We start from the raw sequence: 24,971 nt of genomic DNA, 5'->3' as shown, positions 1-24,971 counted from the left end.
GCAGTGGTTGGATTCTAAAACCGTCACAAACCCCTCTCTCCCCGATCAGGCGACGAATGAACGCTTCGACGCAAACATGTCGCCATGTAGCGCCACTGCGGAACACAAAATGTCCTCCCTCCCCCCCTCCCTCCCTCCCTCCCCTTCACCCCCGGCCTCTCTAAACATGTGCAACGCGTTGATAAGGAATGGATATTGAACCCTCCACCCGTAACCTTCGCTCCGCCAACACAAAGCGCCTCCTTCCCCCCCAGGACCAAGCTCCGCACCATGGGGCCGACCGGGCCTTCTGCTCGGCTGCTCCTCGCCTGTGGAACGCCCTCCCTGACCACCTCAGACCACCACAGACCACTGCTTCCTTTAAAAGAGGACTTAAAACATACCTCTTCACGAAAGCCTTCCCTTACTTTTAACCTTTTTATACATGCCTTGTGTGTTTTATCCCATTTTTTTAATGCTTTTATGTCATGTTTTAATTTTTTTTTACTGTTTTTAAAGTCTGTTTTTACTCTGTAGCACTCTGAGATTTGGTTTCCAAATATAGAGTGCACTATAAATCGAATGTATTATTATTATTATTATTATTATTATTATTATTATTATTATTATTATTATTATTATTATTATTATTATTATTATTATTATTATTATTATTATTATTATTATTATTATTATTATTATTATTATTATTATTATTATTATTATTATTATTATTATTATTATTATTATTATTATTATTATTATTATTATTATTATTATTATTATTATTATTATTATTATTATTATTATTATTATTATTATTATTGTTATTATTATATCAGGCGTAACAATGGCCGCCCTCCTCACGCCTCGTCTCTCCCCCCCCACAGGGACTCCATCATCGTCTGCTGCATCAACTCCTTCACCAGCATGTTCGCCGGCCTCGTCATCTTCTCCATCGTGGGCTTCATGGCCCAGGTGACGAAGAGGCCCATCGCCGACGTGGCGGCCTCAGGTGATTCAATCAATACGGCGCATCTCTCTCTCGCACGCGCGGGCGCACACGGTGACAATAGGCAGCGCGCCGAGGTAACGGGAGAGGGGGTCGTGTGCGAATTAATTAGCCGCATGTGGGGGGATTGTGTTAGGGGCGTGTCATCGTGAGAGGGAAGGCGTTTCATTGGCCGCTTGTATAACGTCGGTCTCTGTTTAACCCTTTCAACTCCACCGCCAATGCGATTTCGGTAGCTCAGCCCGGCTTTGTGGCGCACGGTTTTAAATCAGAGAAGAGATTCCAAGGTTTCTGATGATATGTAGCAGGGATAATGTGGATCATTTATTTATTTATTATTATTATTATTATTATTATTATTATTATTATTATTATTATTATTATTATTATTATTATTATTATTATTATTATTATTATTATTATTATTATTATTATTATTATTATTATTATTATTATTATTATTATTATTATTATTATTATTATTATTATTATTATAAAAAATTTCTTACAGCTTTTCATGTAATGTAGCCTAATGACACTTAGAGAACAATATGTCGTCTAAGGTATGAATGTGTTGTTAATCATATACATGCTCTAGCACAGTGGTTCCCAAAGTCGGGGTCACGACCCAAAGGTGGGCCACGAGAAGCCATGGGAGGGCCGCGAGATGATTTCCAAAACTAAATTTTTTTTTTTTTTTTTCAGGCCACTGAACTTAGAAGCAGGCCAGGACAGTGTTTCTAGTTGTATTCTAAAATTATATTCTATTGTATTCTAAAATGTGACTATATGGTTTTATATTAACTTAATAAATAAACAACGAAAAATCGACTTATTTCAACGAACATTTCAAACTAAATAACAGATTATGCACATAAAATGCTGAAAACAACCGAAGCAACAATAGTATTTTAATGAGACTATTATTATTATCATTATTATTTTGCAACAAGTTAGCCCTCTCATAAATAGCACATATAAATGAATAACTAACTTGAACTAACTTAATAGGATTGAAGTGATATTTGGCTTAAAAAATCGGTCACCTGTCAAAAAAAAAAAAAAGCTTCACGATGTGCATTGGGCCGCGGCTCTCTGACGCCTTATTTTCTGGGTCCCGGCCTGAAAAGTTTGGGAACCCCTGCTCTAGACCACATGAACCATTAATGATAAAGACAAAGAAAGTGTACATGGCGTGGCCCTGGGGAGACAAGGGTTTCTCACCTTTGAATGTGCTTAAAGCTGCTGTAAGTGGTTTTGTCATTTTAGCTAACTTCCTGTCAAACTAGGCGTTGCAGATCAAATATGAATTAAGGTCCAGCAATTCCATATCCTATTTTTCGCCGAAAATGTTGCCAGAAACATATTCTAGCGAACCGTCTCTAGTGTGATAGTGAAAGGGTTAACCTTCATTTGTGTGGTAGTGAAAGGGTTAACCGTCTGTAGTGTGGTAGTGAAAGGGTAGTGTGGTAGTGAAAGGGTTAACATTTGGTAGTGTGATAGTGAAAGGGTTAACCTTCTGTAGTGTGATAGTGAAAGGGTTAACCTTCTGTAGTGTGGTAGTGAAAGGGTTAACCTTCTGTATGTGGTAGTGAAAGGGTTAACCATTTGTAGTGTGGTGTGTGTCTGTGGACAGTGTGTGTCTGTGTACAGTGTGTATCTGTGTGTAAAGTGTGTGTCTGTGTGGACAGTGTGTGTCTGTGTGTACAGTGTGTGTCTGAGTGTGTGTCTGTGTGTACAGTGTGTGTCTGTGTGTACAGTGTGTGTCTGAGTGTACAGTGTGTGTCTGTGGGACAGTGTGTGTCTGTGCAGTGTGTGTCTGTGTGGACAGTGTGTGTCTGTGGGACAGTGTGTGTCTGTGGGACAGTGTGTGTCTGTGGGACAGTGTGTGTCTGTGTGTACAGTGTGTGTCTGTGGGACAGTGTGTGTCTGTGCAGTGTGTGTCTGTGTGGACAGTGTGTGTCTGTGTGTACAGTGTGTGTGTCTGTGTGTCTCAGTGTGTGTCTGTGTGTCTCAGTGTGTGTCTGTGTGTACAGTGTGTGTCTGTGTGTCTCAGTGTGTGTCTGTGTGGACAGTGTGTGTCTGTGTGTACAGTGTGTGTGTCTGTGTGTCTCAGTGTGTGTCTGTGTGTCTCAGTGTGTGTCTGTGTGTACAGTGTGTGTCTGTGTGTCTCAGTGTGTGTCTGTGTGTACAGTGTGTGTCTGTGTGTCTCAGTGTGTGTCTGTGTGTCTCAGTGTGTGTCTGTGTGTACAGTGTGTGTCTGTGTGTCTCAGTGTGTGTCTGTGTGTACAGTGTGTGTCTGTGTGTCTCAGTGTGTGTCTGTGTGTCTCAGTGTGTGTCTGTGTGTACAGTGTGTGTCTGTGGGTACAGTGTGTGTGTGTGTGTACAGTGTGTGTCTGTGTGTAAAGTGTGTGTGTCTGTGTGTACAGTGTGTGTCTGTGTGTAAAGTGTGTGTGTCTGTGTGTACAGTGTGTGTCTGTGTGGACAGTGTGTGTCTGTGGTGGACACCCAGGGGGGATTCTCCGAGGATAAGGGAAGATTCTGTCGTTCAGAACTGATAACACCGGCCGTAAAATAAATCTCATTTGGGTATAGTTGTTTTATCTCCAGCGCCGGGCCTGAGGGGAGGTGGGGGGTGGGGTCGCTACATCCGTTATCGCACGGCGCCAGCTCCTAAAAGATTATCATTGTGTGGCACAGGCTCGTTCCCGGGCCGCTTGCATCATCATACACACGGGATTCGCAGACGCTAAGCTTCTATATCGTCGTGTCGTTGCTCGAATAAGCTTGGAGGACGTCCGCGGCTCTCGACCCCCCGTTTCGGCTCGTGGCCCGTAGTAAGAAAGGGATGTTTTCACAGAACCAAAGAAGGATTTTCATCTACCCGATTACATTTGATGCATAATTATTATCAAACGCACACACAAGCGAAATTATCTTGTGACTTCCTTGGGGGGGGGGGGGGGGGGGGGGGGGTGGCCAAGGAAACTGTAAAAAGGAAGGGTCATCGTGTCAGAATATCAGCGTTCCAAGCTCCAGACTTTGGTGCCAGTTGAAGCCTGTATTAAAATTCTAAATATAGGCCCACCAGCTATCTGAGGGAATACACATCGACTGATATATCAAACGTTATAACCAGTTAACAAAGCAACACATTGCTGATGATTCTGACATCCGAGGTAATAACCTGCTTAAATGTCATGAAGGAGGAGTTTCCTATGTTGATAGCCACTGGATTAGCGGGTGATATAAATGTGTGTGGTGTGTCTGGATTAGAGGGTGATATACAGTCAATGTGTGTGGTGTGTCTGGATTAAAGGGTGGTATACAGTAAGTGTGTGTGGTGTGTCTGGATTAAAGGGTGGTATACAGTAAGTGTGTGTGGTGTGTCTGGATTAGAGGGTTATATACAGTAAGTGTGTGTGGTGTGTCTGGATTAGAGGGTTATATACAGTAAGTGTGTGTGGTGTGTCTGGATTAAAGGGTGGTATACAGTAAGTGTGTGTGGTGTGTCTGGATTAGAGGGTTATATACAGTAAGTGTGTGTGGTGTGTCTGGATTAGAGGGTTATATACAGTAAGTGTGTGTGGTGTGTCTGGATTAAAGGGTGGTATACAGTAAGTGTGTGTGGTGTGTCTGGATTAGAGGGTTATATACAGTAAGTGTGTGTGGTGTGTCTGGATTAGAGGGTTGTATACAGTAAGTGGGTGTGGTGTGTCTGGATTAGAGGGTTATATACAGTAAGTGTGTGTGGTGTGTCTGGATTAAAGGGTTATATACAGTAAGTGTGTGTGGTGTGTCTGGATTAGAGGGTTATATACAGTAAGTGTGTGTGGTGTGTCTGGATTAAAGGGTGGTATACAGTAAGTGTGTGTGGTGTGTCTGGATTAGAGGGTTATATACAGTAAGTGTGTGTGGTGTGTCTGGATTAAAGGGTGGTATACAGTAAGTGTGTGTGGTGTGTCTGGATTAGAGGGTTATATACAGTAAGTGTGTGTGGTATGTCTGGATTAGATGGTTATATACAGTAAGTGTGTGTGGTGTGTGTCTGGATTAGAGGGTTATATACAGTAAGTGTGTGTGGTGTGTCTGGATTAGAGGGTTATATACAGTAAGTGTGTGTGGTGTGTCTGGATTAAAGGGTTATATACAGTAAGTGTGTGTGGTGTGTCTGGATTAAAGGGTTATATACAGTAAGTGTGTGTGGTGTGTCTGTATTAGAGGGTGGTATACAGTAAGTGTGTGTGGTGTGTCCGGATTAAAGGGTTATATACAGTAAGTGTGTGTGGTGTGTCTGGATTAAAGGGTTATATACAGTAAGTGTGTGTGGTGTGTCTGGATTAAAGGGTTATATACAGTAAGTGTGTGTGGTGTGTCTGGATTAAAGGGTGGTATACAGTAAGTGTGTGTGGTATGTCCGGATTAAAGGGTTATATACAGTAAGTGTGTGTGGTATGTCTGGATTAGAGGGTGGTATACAGTAAGTGTGTGGTGTGTCTGGATTAAAGGGTTATATACAGTAAGTGTGTGTGGTGTGTCTGGATTAAAGGGTGGTATACAGTAAGTGTGTGTGGTATGTCCGGATTAAAGGGTTATATACAGTAAGTGTGTGTGGTGTGTCTGGATTAAAGGGTTATATACAGTAAGTGTGTGTGGTGTGTCTGGATTAAAGGGTTATATACAGTAAGTGTGTGTGGTGTGTCTGGATTAAAGGGTGATATACAGTAAGTGTGTGTGGTGTGTCTGGATTAAAGGGTTATATACAGTAAGTGTGTGTGGTGTGTCTGGATTAGAGGGTGGTATAAGTGTGTGTGGTGTGTGTCTGGATTAGAGGGTGATATACAGTAAGTGTGTGTGGTGTGTCTGGATTAGAGGGTTATATACAGTAAGTGTGTGTGGTATGTCTGGATTAGAGGGTTATATACAGTAAGTGTGTGTGGTATGTCTGGATTAGAGGGTGGTATACAGTAAGTGTGTGTGGTGTGTCTGGATTAAAGGGTTATATACAGTAAGTGTGTGTGGTATGTGTCTGGATTAGAGGGTGGTATACAGTAAGTGTGTGTGGTGTGTCTGGATTAGAGGGTGATATACAGTAAATGTGTGTGGTGTGTCTGGATTAGAGGGTTATATACAGTAAGTGTGTGTGGTGTGTCTGGATTAGAGGGTTATATACAGTAAGTGTGTGTGGTGTGTCTGGATTAGAGGGTGGTATAAGTGTATGTGGTGTGTGTCTGGATTAGAGGGTTATATACAGTAAGTGTGTGTGGTGTGTCTGGATTAGAGGGTGGTATACAGTAAGTGTGTGTGGTGTGTCCGGATTAATGGGTTATATACAGTAAGTGTGTGTGGTGTGTCTGGATTAAAGGGTTATATACAGTAAGTGTGTGTGGTGTGTCCGGATTAAAGGGTTATATACACTAAGTGTGTGTGGTGTGTCTGGATTAAAGGGTGATATACAGTAAGTGTGTGTGGTGTGTCTGGATTAGAGGGTTATATACAGTAAGTGTGTGTGGTGTGTCTGGATTAGAGGGTTATATACAGTAAGTGTGTGTGGTGTGTCTGGATTAAAGGGTGATATACAGTAAGTGTGTGTGGTGTGTCTGGATTAGAGGGTTATATACAGTAAGTGTGTGTGGTGTGTCTGGATTAGAGGGTTATATACAGTAAGTGTGTGTGGTGTGTCTGGATTAGAGGGTTATATACAGTAAGTGTGTGTGGTGTGTCTGGATTAGAGGGTGGTATACAGTAAGTGTGTGTGGTGTGTCTGGATTAGAGGGTGATATACAGTAAGTGTGTGTGGTGTGTCTGGATTAGAGGGTTATATACAGTAAGTGTGTGTGGTGTGTCTGGATTAAAGGGTTATATACAGTAAGTGTGTGTGGTGTGTCTGGATTAAAGGGTTATATACAGTAAGTGTGTGTGGTGTGTCTGGATTAGAGGGTTATATACAGTAAGTGTGTGTGGTGTGTCTGGATTAAAGGGTGATATACAGTAAGTGTGTGTGGTGTGTCTGGATTAAAGGGTTATATACAGTAAGTGTGTGTGGTGTGTCCGGATTAAAGGGTTATATACAGTAAGTGTGTGTGGTGTGTCTGGATTAAAGGGTTATATACAGTAAGTGTGTGTGGTGTGTCTAGATTAGAGGGTGGTATACAGTAAGTGTGTGTGGTGTGTCTGGATTAGAGGGTTATATACAGTAAGTGTGTGTGGTGTGTCTGGATTAGAGGGTGATATACAGTAAGTGTGTGTGGTGTGTCTAGATTAGAGGGTGGTATACAGTAAGTGTGTGTGGTGTGTCTAGATTAGAGGGTTATATACAGTAAGTGTGTGTGGTATGTCTGGATTAGAGGGTTATATACAGTAAGTGTGTGTGGTCTGTGTCTGGATTAAAGGGTGATATACAGTAAGTGTGTGGTGTGTGTCTGGATTAGAGGGTGATATACAGTAAGTGTGTGTGGTGTGTCTGGATTAGAGGGTGATATACAGTAAGTGTGTGTGGTGTGTCTAGATTAGAGGGTGGTATACAGTAAGTGTGTGTGGTGTGTCTAGATTAGAGGGTTATATACAGTAAGTGTGTGTGGTATGTCTGGATTAGAGGGTTATATACAGTAAGTGTGTGTGGTCTGTGTCTGGATTAAAGGGTGATATACAGTAAGTGTGTGGTGTGTGTCTGGATTAGAGGGTGATATACAGTAAGTGTGTGTGGTGTGTGTCTGCACCGCGCAGGGTGATAAATAAATGTGTGTGGTGTGTGTCTGCACCGCGCAGGGTGATATATAAGTGTGTGTGGTGTGTGTCTGCACCGCGCAGGGTGATATATAAGTGTGTGTGGTGTGTGTCTGCACCGCGCAGGGTGATATATAAGTGTGTGTGGTGTGTGTCTGCACCGCGCAGGGTGATATATAAGTGTGTGTGGTGTGTGTCTTCATCACGCAGGACCTGGCCTGGCGTTCTTGGCCTACCCGGAGGCCGTCACCCAGCTGCCCATATCTCCTCTCTGGGCCATCCTGTTCTTCTCCATGCTGCTGATGCTGGGGATTGACAGCCAGGTAAAGTGTCTTTCTGAGATCCCATCGAGCAGGATCTTTTGGTGTTTGATGGTCCGCGCCGACGTTATGGGAAATCAAAATGCGCTTATATGGATATCAATATTTCCTCTCTGTGCGTTCAGTAGAGAGCTACCCCGGCTGCAAGCTAGTCAAAGTCAAAGTTAAGTTTATTGTAATTTTTCCATTCCAGCAAGCTAGCCTAGCTTAGCACAATGAATGGAAGTGGATACGGAGCAGTGAGCCTAGCTGTTGGTCAAAAACACCTCTCCCAGAGTTTAAAGCTAGATAGACAGACAGACAGACAGACAGACAGACAGACAGACAGACAGACAGAAAGACAGACAGACAGACAGACAGACAGACAGACAGACAGACAGACAGACAGACAGACAGACAGACAGACAGACAGACAGACAGACAGACAGACAGACAGACAGACAGACAGACAGACAGACAGACAGACAGACAGACAGACAGACAGACAGATAGATAGATAGATAGATAGATAGATAGATAGATAGATAGATAGATAGATAGATAGATAGATAGATAGATAGATAGATAGATAGATAGATAGATAGATAGATAGATAGATAGATAGATAGATAGATAGAGGGGCGGACCTTCCTACAGGCGATATAGGCGGTCGCCTAGAGCGCCACCCAGAGGGGGGCGCCAATTTTTTTTTTTTTTTTTTTTTTTTTCTGTGTGCAGTTTTGGCGCCCCCCTCTATATCGGCAACCATTATTTTTACATAAAAAAAATTCTAACATAAGGGAAAATGAGCCAAAAATGGTGAATCTCGCCTAGGGCGCCAAATGTGCTAGGTCCGCCCCTGGATAGATAGATAGATAGATAGATAGATAGATAGATAGATAGATAGATAGATAGATAGATAGATAGATAGATAGATAGATAGATAGATAGATAGATAGATAGATAGATAGATAGATAGATAGATAGATAGATAGATAGATAGATAGATAGATAGATAGATAGATAGATAGATAGATAGATAGATAGATAGAGGGGCGGACAGATAGATAGATAGATAGATAGATAGATAGATAGATAGATAGATAGATAGATAGATAGATAGATAGATAGATAGATAGATAGATAGATAGATAGATAGATAGATAGATAGATAGAGGGGCGGACCTTCCTACAGGCGATATAGGCGGTCGCCTAGAGCGCCACCCAGAGGGGGGCGCCAATTTTTTTTTTTTTTTTTTTTTTTTTCTCTGTGCAGTTTTGGCGCCCCCCTCTATATCGGCAACCATTATTTTTACATAAAAAAAATTCTAACATAAGGGAAAATGAGCCAAAAATGGTGAATCTCGCCTAGGGCGCCAAATGTGCTAGGTCCGCCCCTGGATAGATAGATAGATAGATAGATAGATAGATAGATAGATAGATAGATAGATAGATAGATAGATAGATAGATAGATAGATAGATAGATAGATAGATAGATAGATAGATAGATAGATAGATAGATAGATAGATAGATAGATAGATAGATAGATAGATAGATAGATAGATAGATAGATAGATAGATAGATAGATAGATAGATAGATAGATAGATAGATAGATAGATAGATAGATAGATAGATAGATAGATAGATAGATAGATAGATAGATAGATAGATAGATAGATAGATAGATAGATAGATAGATAGATAGATAGATAGATAGATAGATAGATAGATAGATAGATTCGTTTCTGACTCTGGAGAAGACGCTAAGTGTTGGCGTGTTCCTTTAATGCCCTTGTATACCTGGTTAGACTGTTATAGCACTCCGCTGTGTTTCAGTGAGACTCCAGGGATATTCCTGGTGAAAGTACTTGGGAGCATGTCTATGTTCCCCGGGTCCTATGTTCCCCGGGTTCTATGTTCCCCGCTTTGATTGATTGATTGATTGATTGAACATTTTAGACCACCAGCCCTGATTCCAAACTCTAACCTTAACCAGTTCGAACGAGGGCCTAAGCTTAACCGTTCGAAACAAGGCGGACATTAATAATTAATAAAAATAATAAAAATTAATACAATTTTCAATCTATTAATCAATCAAAGCGGGGAACATAGAACCCGGGGAACATAGGGATGATCCCAAGTACTTGACTAGGTGAAGGTAGCTGAACGCACAGACCCATGGTTTCACCCTGACCCCGGAGACGTCATCTGTGTTTATAAAGAGAAACAAGGGTGTATTGAACTCTAATCAGGACTGGGTTGCACCAGTTTAGCCTAAATCATTACTAAATTTAAGCATTTAGTCTTTACTAAACACTTAGTTGTTACTAGTTAGTTTCAAACTAGTTGTTTACAAATTTTTGTTGCACCACGCCAATTTACGCAATATCTTAGCTAGTAAATTATTTAGTAATGTGCAAGTTGTTACTAGAAAGAGATGCTCGCATAATGTGACATTAATTACTGTATAGCCAATCAGCAAGCAAAGCAAAATGTAAACAAGGAAGTTAATTGCTAATGAGTTGCTCCATGAAATAGACATCCTACCTGTAGCTAATTTTGTGTTATTCTCTGTTTGCATTCAACATAAAACAGCCACGAGCCACAACACAACATTTTGGAATAACGACTTTTAACGTCCATTACTATATCTAGCTAACGTTAGCAGTAGCATACTGCAAGACTGAAAGCAAACTAACAATATCCTGTAACTCTCCACCTTGCTAACACCGTTATCAATTAAATGTTTCTCAGATACAAGTGTTTACGATTACAAGAGTCATTACATTATTATGTAAATACACTGGGACCAGTGGCGGCCGCTGGGTACTTCGCCACTAGGGGCGCTATACCAAATATTTTGCGAACATGTACAGTACAGTACTGTACCACGCAAGACTCATGGCAAGACATGAGCGATTCGACTCACGCTCACGGCAATGAATCGGCTCTTATGAACGAGTCGCTCAGCTGTTACTACAACAACACACAACCAGTCAAATAAAGTATAGTCTAGACTCTAATTCACAACTTGAAACACAATATAAATAGAAAAGTTAGAAACAAAACTCGCCCGTCTCCAAACACAGGCAGATCTCTCCCTCTCTCCTTCTCTCTCTCACACACAGCGCGACGTGGAATCGATTCGTTACACAATCAGACCTATTATATACCAAGAATAACTTCAGTATGAGTACAGGGCTGTACACATATTTTGCATATTGTTAAACGAGCCAAGGCTAGCTATTAAACTATCGATATGAATCGAAAATCTGGGACCCTGATGTAAACAAGACAAACGTCTTTCTCTGGTCTGCATCCCCTTAACAATTGTGTGTATTGAGCCGTACTGTATTGTACCCATTCTGCAATCTGTTAATAAAGTTCTCATTCATTCATTCATTCAAACATAGACGATATTGAACAAGCCATAATCCACGTATTTTCAATCCGAGAGAGCTGCAGTAGTTAAATCAATGAGCCATCGATAAATAAACAATCAGCAATGTCTCGCTTCATGAATGGCCAGCAGTAGTACTGCTCCTAAAAAAACTATTTACAACCGTTAACGTTAAGAAGAGAGAGAGAGAGAGAGAGAGAGAGAGAGAGAGAGATTTCTTCAACCTCGAACCTAAATTCCTTAGCAACCCGTGTTACCAAGTAAACAAATCACAGAACGATAGCCAGTTAGCCCGCACCAGCCTAGTAGTACTACTAACGTTAGCTCCCAGAACGATAGCCAGTTAGCCCGCACCAGCCTAGTAGTACTAACGTTAGAGAGAGAGAGAGAGAGACTCACTGTTTAGTTGAAACGTCCAGGGCAGGAAACGTGTATAATCCGCCATATAGCTTGTTAGCCAAGTGTTAGCTCAGCTGAGCTCGTCGACGTTAGCACAACACTCAACAAGTACATTCCTTTGTCCATTTCCGCTCGAACAGACTGCAAACTACCTGGCGTTCTATCGCCATGCTCTAAGACAAACTCTAACCTTAACAAACTTTGAAAGAGTGCCTAAGCTTAACAGTCTAAAGAACTTGCAGTCACAGCACGGCACGCTCTAAGACAAACAACAGTCCTAGTACCAGGAACCAAGCTAGAACTTGCTAGAATTGGAACATTAGAAATTGGATTCGGCCAATCAGAGATCGTCTCTGTGAAATTCTGCCATAGAAAAAAATACTGGCGTCGGCCAATCAGAGAGCGTCTCCGCGAAATGCGGCTATGGAAATTCTCACGGAAGTTCACGCTGCTTTCTAGACCGCTTCAAATCGCGCTCGGATTCCAACATAATAGTCATATTTCAACGCACAACGCCGTATGCACTGATTGGCTGTGACGGAGACAGCGATCAAACTGTGACGCGCACTCAGAGCGATATCGCTTCTTGCCCGGGCGAGAAATACGAAAAAATAAAAAAAAACGTCACTTCCTGCCCATGAAAACGCTGTTTTTTTTATTTAGATAATAACGTTATATTGTGCATTGGAAATACAAACATACTTAAAATGAGTAAATATTATTCATTTTAAACATGTTTATATTATTTATAGGGCTATAAAACAAAAAACAAAAAAGTTTTTTTTTTTTATTCTTCTCTCATTTAACAGGTGGGTCGGCGCCCATAGCGCCACCAGTGGCGAGCCGCCACTGACTGGGACACTTAATATAAAGTGCAGAATGGGTACAATACAGTACGGCTCAATACACACAATTGTTAAGGGGATGCAGACCAGAGAAAGACTTTCGTCTTGTTTACATCAGGGTCCCCCATTTTCAATTCATCACCATACTAACGTTACATTGACTATATTACATGGTTATGGCATGATTATTTTTGTTTAAGTTATAACTTACACCAGCCTAGGGGTATGTATACATATTCAGTAGTTACTAAGCTCTACGTCATAACTATTAACTAGTGTGAGTGTAAAGTAGTAACCTCGTTTCAACGTTATACCAACGTCCAGTGAGTTCTGCATGTTGGAGAGCCTTGGCATTTGGTGTCATGCCATTGTAGTAATATTGTACAGATTGTACGGAGCATCCAGCTCTGTTACGACTTTGATTGTAGTAAAAATGTCTAAATATGAATCCTCCGACCTGCTCCAGTTCTGCACCGTGGAAGGCTTCATCACCGCCCTGGTGGACGAGTTCCCTCAATACCTGAGGAGGCGACGAGAACTCTTCATCGCCGGCGTCTGCGTGGTGTCCTACATCATCGGCCTGTCCAACATCACACAGGTAAATATCAGCTCCATCGCCGGCTCACCAATACAAGACCCTCATTCTGTTTCATTACAAATATCTTTGTTATAAGGAGAATTAATGAACGAATGAATGAATTAATTCATTAACACTTTCAGAGCCGGCCGTGTTTTCCTTTTTACCCCCTTGAATGCCCAGCAACCACTTCAATGTTAGCGTTAATATCGCCTAATCTATGTTTTAAATTATGGCTATGTGTCTAATCTGCCCGTCGCTTATCAATGACTCGTTTTCCAGTCAACATTGTCGAAGCGGATTGTTTTTTTATCGGTTCATTTCCGTTTTATAGCATTTTGAAAAGCCGTCGTTTTCACGGAAAATATAAAGATTCTGTGATAATCGCCCTTTACTGGAATATTCTAGAACGTTGTAATTTTTCTGCCTATTTATGAATAGTTTTCAAATAAACGCTAGATTAGCTATAGTATATGTGTACGTATGCACGCTGGTGCCGCGAGCTGAAAATCGATTCTCTTAGTTCCTGATCGCTCGCAGTCAAACAGCCATATCACACATAGGGGAAAAGCTTATATCTCCGTGAAAACAGGTCTGATTATCCTAAGACTGGTAAAATAGATTCCTTACCTGAGATCAGATGGTATCCAAAAATATTATTCCAATTCCTGATCGCCATTCCAAAAATCAAGCCTTTTATTGATCCAATGCTACATACTGTAAAGACATATTACACGCTGTTCTGAGGGTCCACAATGAATCTGATCAGCTCCGGTTACATGCGTGAGAAGTAAAATGTGGATTCCGGATTTTTTTTTTCTCATTAATTTTCATTGAGTCCATTCCAAAAGGGTGCATCTGAGCGCCTGGTGGGGCTGGTTTCCCAACGGTAGACTTGGTTGATGAAATATGAATTCAGATCGCTAATAAAAAAATAAAACGATATTTGTCGTCGTGGGCACTCAATGGGGGGGCTGATAAAACGAGTTATGTCGTTTTGGGCATTCAAAGTGTTAATGATCATTGCATTTATATAGCGCTTTTCTAGACACTTTTCTAGCGCTTTACAATGTAGGGTGAAACTTGCCTCCTTCACCACCACCATGAGCTAGCTTAGGTTTTGTTGCTTATACTGTAGATGCATTATTTATTTGGTTTATTATTTATATCCACACTTTCTAGAATCTTGGTCACAAAGTTCAGCTACGGGAAATAAAGCGCGTCACGGTTATTTATGTTTACGTGATCGATCCTTTACAGTGTCAGGAGGCGACATCAAGGATGCCTTCTGATGCTCCACAGTATAAACTACATGATAACATAAGATATTCCTTTATTGATCTCCTTGGGGGAAATTCAGGCATCATAGCAGCATGGGGGAGGGGGGAGGGCAGGTACAGGTATGGGCAGGGTAATAGTAGAAGACATAATACAGGTCATAAAATGATAGTACAGTAGAAAATAAAAATAAAATTTAAAAACAATATAACAATATAATTAACTCAGTGTAATCAATGTGCATATCAGGGTCTGTATGCCCTATCAGTTATATTTGCATTACAATAAATATAGTTACAATAGACACTATAATCTAAATATCTACAATGAGTAAGTAAGTATTTATGTTTACGTGATGGATTCTTTACAGTCTCAGGAAGCAACATCAAGGTCTAAAGCTACAGCCAACATGGTCTGCATGTCCCAAGGCCTTCCATAGGAGGCCGAACCAGAAGCAGCTTCTTACGACGCATGTTGATGATATCACAAAGCCTAGTCTTAGTTCTCAGGTTTTTGTCTCTGGGAGAGAGGTTAACATGGTCAGAAATGTTGTTTTCACAGAGTCCAAAAGAACACAGGAAAAACATATACAGTAATGTCATGGAAAACCAACAAAAATCATGGGATTTGTTTTCCAGGCCAGGAAAGGTTATGGAAAATAAAGCTAAGCAGTTCATGTTTTCACTCGGTCAAATGATAAACGCCAAGCTTTGCTGTGGGTAGATCTTATTTGAAGGAATAACAACATTTATTTCTTGCTTAGACTACCCTAGTCCCACGCCGCAGCTGGCCAAAATAAAGCCTGGAACATTCAATTATTCAACAATAAAAATTGGTCAGTTGAACAAAGATCATTGACAAATATATACTATGGAAATCGTCATGGAATAATCATGGAATTTGAAACGAGAGACAAGTAGGATCCTTCCTCCGTCCTCCAGCCTCCAGAGCGACTGGCTTGTGTTAGAGGTCGTGTTAGAGGTCGTGTTAGAGGTCGTGTTAGAGGTTGTGTTTTCCTGTCTCGCTGCAGGACCCCGGCGTTATCGCTCCCTGTCTGCCACATTGGACAGCCCTTAACCCTTTCACTACCACACTACAGAAGGTTAACCCTTTCACTACCACACTACAGAAGGTTAACACTTTCACTACCACACTACAGAAGGTTAATCTTTCACTACCACACTACAGAAGGTTAACACTTTCACTACCACACTACAGAAGGTTAATCTTTCACTACCACACTACAGAAGGTTAACACTTTCACTACCACACTACAGAAGGTTAATCTTTCACTACCACACTACAGAAGGTTAACCTTTCACTACCACACTACAGAAGGTTAACCTTTCACTAGCACACTACAGAAGGTTAACCCTTTCACTACCACACTACAGAAGGTTAACCTTTCACTACCACACTACAGAAGGTTAACCTTTCACTACCACACTACAGAAGGTTAACCTTTCACTACCACACTACAGAAGGTTAACCTTTCACTAGCAGGTTAACCTTCTGTAGTGTCATGTCACTTTGTCATGTGGCAGTGAAAGGGTTAACCTTCTGTAGTGTCGCAGTGAAAGGGTTAACACTTTGGTAGTGTGGTAGTGAAAGGGTTCTGTATCGTTAGTGGCTTAGCTTGGCATCACACTGCACTATCTCACGTACGTGCACGCGCACTGAATAAACCACAAATATACCTCTAATACCAATATTAGTCTGACCACACCCCTCATCAGCTTACCTTCATAAGCAGGTGTGTGGTCACCTGCTCTCCTCCTTCTCGCTTTCACCACAAGGAAGTGCCTCGGTAGTACCCCACTTGACGTGTCGTTGATAGTTGAAAAGAGTTGTGACTAGGTTTACATTGTGCCTAACCTTTTTCTTCTCTCACTTGTTTGTATAAGAAAAAGGTTTGGGTCATAATGTATTCCGCGGAGAGTAGACCCGCTAGACCTACTCTTCACCACCGATTCTCCATTCCCGCCTCCGTCGTGCGTTCCGGTGCTGGGCTGTTGCCACTCTCGTGGTTGCTGACCCAGCCCGGGAGACTGCCGGTGGATAGTTTTCCTCACCGACGAGCCGAGGGTTCGGTGCCGTCGCTCCGGCGATGGCCTGATCTCGACTCTGGTTCCTCTGTTTCTGGGGAATCGCCCGTTGATGAACGGGGGATTGTCTTAGAGCCAGAGGATTTGCGACGAAAACTTTTTGCGTCTGCTCGGTCACGTCGTAACATGGTGGCGTGCAGACGCGAACGGCCTGGGTTTGGGGAATTGCTGGAGACCAGCGAGGCCGCGTCCGACTCTGGATTTCTGATGGAAACTGAAGACTTCATGGAGGAGGCGGACGGGTTCTTGTATGATGGTCCCGTGGAGGGGAGTATCCCTCCTCCGGAGACCCCGGAGGGGGGAGAAATGGCTCCACGGGGCGCCTTGTTCGAGGATGTCGGGGAACCACCTTGGCCTCATCGACAGGATGCCCTACTGTCAGCCGCATCGGATTGTGGCTCCTTGACCAGTCGCAGCCTGCTGTATGCGAGGGATGCGGGGTCGGTGGAGGAGGGTCCGCAGGGGGAACTGCGGGCCTTGTTCCCCAAGCTCATGGCGGTAGCCGCCGCTGCAAACGGTGTGCCGCTGCCGCAGCCATTGCCTGCACCTGTCCCTGATGACCTCATAGGCCATCCCTGGCAGCGTCCCCCGGTGAGAGGGGTGGACGTTGTCTACCCATTTTTCCCATCGATGGGGGCCTATGTTCGTCGGGGTCAGGCGGTCTCCAACATCATGGGACTAACTCCCGCCTACGTACCAGTTACGCGGGTGTCGGGGTTGGTCAAAGGTATGGGGGAGGGCGTACCTCGGCTTGACAATCCGATGGCCGCGCTCCTCTGTCCGGATATGGTGTGGGAGCCCCTATGCAAGCCGGTCCTCCAGGGGAGGTCGGCTAGGCGATTGGCTTATTGGGGTGACCAGTCATTCATCGCCGGTACACAGTCGCTGGCTGCGGCCTCTAACATCGCCCACCTGGCTAGATTTGTATCGGGGATAATGACGGGCGGCGCGGATCTGAACGAGGTGAGGTGCGATCAGATCACCCAGGCTGCGGGAGCTGTGCTGCACCTCTCCCAGGTGCTAGCCATAGCCATGGGGAAAGTGCGCGCCCTGGCCACCCTGGGCCAGCGTCATCTTTGGCTGGAGCAGGCCCGTGTGCCGGAACGGAAGAGAACCCCTCTTCTGACGGCCGCCCTCTCCGACGCTGGCCTGTTCGGGAAGGCCCTGCTATTGATGACCTCAACATGCAGAGAAATGGCAGAGGAGAGGTCCATTCTCCAACCCCATTTTCCGCCTCCCGTCCTTGCCGGTGGAGGCAGAAGGATTCCGCGACGTCGAGCTGTCTCCGTCGCCGCTACCACTGCCTCCGCCGCCGCCGCTGGCCCTGCCAAGAGGGCCAGGGGAAGAAGCGGCGCTTCGGCCACCGCCGGCCCATCCCAGACCGGAGGAGACGGTAGGGATCGTCGTGTCCAGCAGACTGTTACCTATCGTCCCTCCGGGGCTCCCCGGGGTGGCAAGACTCGAGCGGCGCGAGGTGGCAGGCGCCGTTGAGAGTGACTTTTCCCCCTCTGTGTCCCCTCCTCTACACCCTCCCCGGCCCCTCTATGATTTTGTGCTTTGAACACGTATTATTTATTAATAAAAAGTTCCCTGACATAAGGGGGACTGTGTTTGGCCGAACAAACTGTGTGTTTCTTCAATACAAATCATGTGGTGGGGTTGTGTTTTATGAATCTACCCTGTTACGTTGGGGGAATGAGTTGTGTTGTGTTACGAGTTTTTAAGCAAGGTCTGCAACTTACACTCGGTAATAGGTTCTATTAGCTTGATGCTCCACATGCAATTAGAACTGGTGGTATTCCATTGCTTTAACTAAGTATATGTGTTCACAACGCTGTGTTGTTAGTTGCAGTAATGCTCGTACACACTTTTCATGGCCTAGCCATTACTCTCGTTCAACGTCTTCCTATGTGTAGCATAGGCTGCGGGTATGGGATTCACGCACAGGCGACTTGTGTTTTGTTGTAAACCCTTTTACACTTTGTGGGTAGCTAACATTGTATTAGCTTATGCTATATATTTTGTTCTACCGGAGGTTTTCAAAATGGCTACGGTTGTTTTCTGTGTGTAGGGATAGAAGGTGTGTTTTTCGGGAGGGGGTATCGGATAAACCCCTCCTTTTTCCCCACTTGATTGGTTTAGAGGGTTTGTTGACTTTTTCTGCTGAGCCAGTCAGGGCCAAGCCAGTGCTTGACGGGGGAGGGGGGGGGGGGGGAGGGGTATTCTACCGACTCCTGTTATGACAGGATCCGGTGGGTTTTCCCCGCCCGTTATAGCATTGTTGCTATGGCGACGCCTTCCATGAGCTGGTGTCGTAAAGATGTCGAGGTTAGAGCGCAGGACTTAACCTGCTGCGCTCGTTTTTGTGTCAAACTTGAGTCTGTTGGTCACGTGTCTCACAGTTTACATATCTTTTTCTTGACCGTGGTCTCATGTGGGAAGGTGTTTCTGGGGGAATCTGGTCTTACACTCTGATTAAAAAGAGTGACTGGATTAAGATCATGTGAAAAACAGGGTTTTTTACTCCCAGCTGTGCAGTTAGGTCATACATGTGATGCCTTTTTCTTTATTTTATAAAGAGTTGAATGTGTCTTGATGGATATGAAATGAGGGTCCCTGATGGAACAAGACTAAACGTCTTCTCAGGTCTGCCTCCCCTTATCTTTTTGTATGTATTCCTGTACTGCAGTCTGTTGAGTGTATTTTTTCATTCATTCATTCATGGAGTTGATTGCATCTCGCCCCTCTTGTCGTTTCCCTGGGCGTCTTGGGGATTCAATATGGTGGTCTAAACGGCCTATTGTTGATGTGGGTATGTCCAAACGCACACATAGTGCTAGCTCAGGATGTGCTTTGGCCGTTGCTGACTGGCGCGCCTCGTTTGCTTTGGTAAAACAGCGTTTTTATGGAGCAATTGGGATGGGGGTTTTTCCTCTTCCGACATCCTGTGTGTTGTCGATGGGTTCCCCGTTCATGTCAGGGGATGATGACGGAATGGGTCTGGGCATATGGGAAGGGTCTCACGCCCTAGGGGTGGGCCGCCGGACGCGGTTCATACCGACACGTCTGGGTGGCGCCTTCTTTTTATGTTGGGATCAGACGCGCATATCTGCCCCTTCTCCTGGGGTTGGCAGGTCGGCGTGATTAGGGCACGGGACTGGTTCTGGTCGCGCTGGTCCAGATCAGTGCACCCGTTGTCCGCTGGGGATGCAGATCTGCTGTTCTGGTACCCTGAGGGACTTAGGGTTTTTTCAGGGGGGAAAAATGCTAGGTCGATCCGGGTGTCACAGGGTTGTGCGTTATGGGACCCCTTGTTTGATGTATTCTGCACTGTCATAGTGGCTTATGGCCGTGCCGACCTGTACGCATCCGATCTCGTCGGATCTCGGCTGCTGTGCGGGTTGGTCTTGGTTGGTACTTGGTGGGTGACCTCCTGGGAATACCGAGTGCGGGGTGCTGGGGGCTGGTCTTCCATATTACGCTCTTCTCTTGCGTTTTTGGCGCTGAGGAGCCTGTTGGGTGGGGTTAACCTCCTTTGGGATCCTGTGCTCCCCGTATCGCCGGGCCCGGTCCGGGGTGATGCCCGTTGACCTGTAGGCCCGGGATAGCCCTGTTGGGAACCGGAACGCGGGCTGCGGCGGTGCCGCAGGTGCGTTTCGGGTTTTTTTTCCTGAGGGGTTATAGGACCAACCATTACATGGGGTGATGCCTGGGTGGTTGGTTCTCTGGTGTGTTGCTGCAGTGTCAACTCCCGGTTCTCCGGTTGAGGGTGCCCCTGCACGTTCATGACGTCTGCCGATCGTATGGGCTTTTCTGTGGGCAGCTGTCAGGGGCCGTGTGGTCTACGGATCCCGCTTCTGACGTGCTGTTGAAAGCTTGGTTATGCGACAACGCCAGCATACGCCCCTTCCGCCGGGGCGGCTGTTTCAGCTGTCCTTTCTGGCGCCTGCCTCGTCCGCAGTTTTTTCCAGGCTTGGGTTGACGACCTGTTGCCTGGTCTTCCCCGGTGCACTGCCTGTTCCGTTGGTTAACTCTTGTATGTTATGACCATGCTGTCTGCCTGTTGCAGGGCTTGTGTTCCAGGCGGTGTGCTGTTGGGGGGGACAGGGCCCGCTTGGCTGAGGGGCCTTTGTCCGAATACGCTGGCGATGTGAGGGGCGGGGTCACTAGGTGCCCCCCTGGTGGGGTCTTGATGCTGGCATCATGGACTTCTCCGGGCCCCCATTTCAGGGAGCCCAGTCCTTGGTGGGTCTGGGCCTTCCTTCGCGCTCCGCTGCTACGGCCTTGCCACGGGGTTGGGTTGGCCCTTGACCCCGTGATTCTGGGGGCAGTAACGAGGTGGTTTTTCTCCGTTCGTTCCCGGGTGGCATGCGGGTTGTGCGTGTGTGTAGTCGTGGGGTCAAGCCACGGCTGCTCACCCTGTGCGTTGAGTGCTTGAGTGCCTCTTCGCACGGTCGGGTCCGTCGCCTTCCCGTGACGTCCCTAATAGGGGGGCTACCCGCCATTAGGGGGGGTCGGGGGGGCTCGGCCCTCCCTGTTCTGATGGTTGTGGGGGGGCTGTCAGCGGGGTGTATTTGTCAGCCAGTGGCTCCGCTTGGCCTCCCTTGTGCAGTGTGATGCCAAGCTAAGCCACTAACGATACAGAACGTTAGGTTATGACTATAACCAAGTTCTGTTAGTTAGGGGCGATGCTTGGCATCAGACGGCCGCTGCAGCCCTTGTCCTCACCTTGTGGTGAAGGCTTGGGAAGGAGGAGAGCAGGTGACCACACACCTGCTTATGAAGGTAAGCTGATGAGGGGTGTGGTCAGACTAATATTGGTATTAGAGGTATATTTGTGGTTTATTCAGTGCGCGTGCACGTACGTGAGATAGTGCAGTGTGATGCCAAGCATCGCCCCTAACTAACAGAACTTGGTTATAGTCATAACCTAACGTTAATCACTGCAGCAGGTCTGATCTGGGGCTGGAGCAGGTGTTTATCAGGCTTCACAGGGCAGCGGGTCTGATCTGGGGTCTGATCTGGGGCTGGAGCAGGTGTTTATCAGGCTTCACACGGCAGCGGGTCTGATCTGGGGTCTGATCTGGGGCTGGAGCAGGTGTTTATCAGGCTTCACAGGGCAGCAGGTCTGATCTGGGGTCTGATCTGGGGCTGGAGCAGGTGTTTATCAGGCTTCACACGGCAGCATGTCTGATCTGGGGTCTGATCTGGGGCTGGAGCAGGACCTCCCGGAGCTGGTGCTCACAGTGACCCCAAAGCACAAAGGGATTCTGGGTAATTACACTGCAAAAAAGTGTTTTTACTAATATAATAATAATATAATATATTATTATTATATTATATATATATATTATATATTATTTCATGTATATATAAAAGCGCACTTTAAACTCAACAAGATCTCAAGGTGCTTCACAGCAAAAGGGAAAAATAAAAGGTTAAAAGTAAAAACATAAAAAACATTTTAAAAATAAAATCATAAAAGGAGCAGTAAAAAGTGGAAGGCAGAGTAAAATAAATGAGTCTTAACGCTGGCCTTGAAGGCAGCAAGGGAGTCTATGTCTTTTTGTTTATCTTGTATTCGGTGTTAGTTCAACATATTTCAAATCTTTGTTGTTTAGTAGTTCTATCACACACGATAGAATAATGTACTACAATCATTCCAGACTGTAAATAAGGTCAGTGGTCTTTGTTTTGGCAGTGACAGAAAAGGTACAGGCTGAAGCATAATGCTTATTACATGCCTGTCCTATATATACTGATCACATTAAGCCTCCAAACCAAAACAATTATAACAAAATAAAGGTCATTCACATTTGTAAACTTCAAAAATAGGTATACAATTTTTTTTTTTTTTTAAAGCAATAGCGAATTACTCTTAAATGTATATAAGCATTGATATTAGGGATGCTCGATATTGGCTTTTTTACCAATACCGATATACCGATATTGTCCAACTCTTAATTTCCGATACCGATATCAACCGATACCGATATATGCAGGGTTTCCCCCCCAAAAAACGGAATAATTTCAGTTAATTAACATTACATATCTCTTGTTGTGGAATTAACACACCATTATGCATACTTTTGACAATAAATAAAATCAGAATTTGTTCTTACTTGCTTGCCTGGGTAAATAAAGGTTCTAGAAATGTAAAAAAATATATATATATATTTTATTTGAAATCCGATACCGATATTTTCCGATATCACATTTTAATGCTGATATCGGCCGATAATATCGGTAGGCCGATAATATCGGACATCCCTAATTGTTATAATTATCGTATTATATTAGGATATATTACACATATCTTGCGTATTATATTAGTATTAATTATCATACTGCCCTAACAGATCGAGACGTGTCTCTTCCATGATAACTTACCTGGCAGACTTTTGACAAAGAGAGACGAGGGATGAATTGAAGTGGTCCAAATAATAATAGTGACTGGACATTGATAAAAGAATAAATGTAACATAGTGTCTAATGTCAGTGTGTTTGTACCTTGTTATAGGCAGGTTACTTTAAATATCAAAATCAAATAATCAAATCAAATAATAATTCTCTGGAACCCTTTGGAGAGCCACACGTCATGTTATGGAGGGCCGCATTTGGCCCTTACTTTCGACAGGCCATAATGTTGTACAGAGTTGAAATTTGCTGCACATTTAATTAAACAAGTGGAATGTGACGTGAAATATGATTTTATTTTGTGTTTAATGATTGTTTTTCTGAGACACTCAATAAGTGTCTATGTTGAAAATCGAGGAATCCCGGTAGTTAAGAGAAAATAACTTGTAATTTATTTTGAATTGTCTTTGAACTCGTCAACACTTAAGCACAAAGGTTCCTGGATAAGTAGTGCTCTTTCTCACTGATATGCTTGATCTGTGCTGCCTAGTATTTGCTGGCCAGCATGTGGAGTGTTTTCCACATGGAGATTTCAGCCACCAGCCCCCAACCACCAGCCCCCAACCACCAACCACCAGCCACCAGCCAGCATCCCCCAACCACCAACCACCAACCACCAACCACCAGCCCCCAACCACCAGCCAGCATCCCCCAACCACCAACCACCAACCACCAACCACCAGCCCCCAACCACCAGCCAGCATCCCCCAACCACCAGCCCCCAACCACCAGCCCCCAACCACCAACCACAAGCCCCCAACCACCAACCACCAGCCCCCAGCCACCAGCCAGCATCCCCCAACCACCAGCCCCCAACCACCAACCCCCAACCACCAGCCCCCAACCACCAGCCCCCAACCACCAACCACCAACCACCAGCCCCCAACCACCAACCCCCAACCACCAACCCCCAGCCACCAACCACCAGCCCCCAACCACCAGCCCCCAGCCCCCAACCACCAGCCCCCAGCCCCCAACCACCAACCACCAGCCCCCAACCACCAACCACCAACCACCAGCCCCCAACCACCAACCCCCAGCCACCAACCACCAGCCCCCAACCACCAGCCCCCAGCCCCCAACCACCAACCACCAACCACCAGCCCCCAGCCCCCAACCACCAACCACCAACCACCAGCCCCCAGCCCCCAACCACCAGCCCCCAGCCCCCAACCACCAGCCCCCAACCACCAGCCCCCAGCCCCCAACCACCAGCCCCCAGCCCCCAACCACCAGCCCCCAGCCCCCAACCACCAGCCCCCAGCCCCCAACCACCAGCCCCCAACCACCAGCCCCCAGCCCCCAACCACCAGCCCCCAGCCCCCAACCACCAGCCCCCAGCCCCCAACCACCAGCCCCCAGCCCCCAGCCCCCAACCACCAGCCCCCAACCACCAGTCACCAGCCACCAGCCCCCAGCCCCCAACCACCAGCCCCCAGCCCCCAGCCCCCAACCACCAACCACCAGCCAGCATCAAACAGCCCCCAACCACCAGCCCCCAACCACCAACCACCAGCCAGCATCAAACAGCCCCAACCACCAGCCCCCAACCACCAACCACCAGCCAGCATCAAACAGCCCCCAACCACCAGCCCCCAACCACCAGCCACCAGCCCCCAGCCCCCAACCACCAGCCCCCAACCACCAGCCCCAGCCCCCAACCACCAACCACCAGCCCCCAGCCCCCAACCACCAACCACCAACCACCAGCCCCCAGCCCCCAACCACCAACCACCAGCCCCCAGCCCCCAACCACCAACCACCAGTCACCAGTCACCAGCCACCAGCCCCCAACCACCAGCCACTGTCACTGGTGCTGCTGCCATGGACATTATATCTCTTGACTGAGTTTCTACATCTTAACACTGATTGCTTGTCTTGTCTGCTCTCCTCTCTTCTGCTCTTCTCCCGTCCCCTCTTATCTCATCTC

The 24,971-nt window shown here is 45.4% G+C and overlaps 1 protein-coding gene across 1 annotated transcript in view; it reads left to right on the top strand.

Moving 5' to 3' along the window:
* Positions 1 to 24,971, top strand: part of slc6a1b (solute carrier family 6 member 1b) — a gene marked incomplete at both ends in the record, with an annotated part of 137,804 nt that overhangs the window by 35,950 nt on the left and 76,883 nt on the right. The window contains 1 exon segment of the mRNA XM_084315960.1: positions 870 to 994. Coding sequence (XP_084172086.1) covers positions 870 to 994 — 125 coding nt within the window.

This window comes from Notolepis coatsorum, assembly GCF_963971535.1.
Source record: "Notolepis coatsorum genome assembly, chromosome: 6".
In the NCBI taxonomy this organism is placed as follows: Eukaryota; Metazoa; Chordata; class Actinopteri; order Aulopiformes; family Paralepididae; genus Notolepis; species Notolepis coatsorum.
The sequence above is the reverse complement of the archived record's forward strand: the minus strand, read 5'-3'. Positions and strand labels throughout refer to the sequence as shown.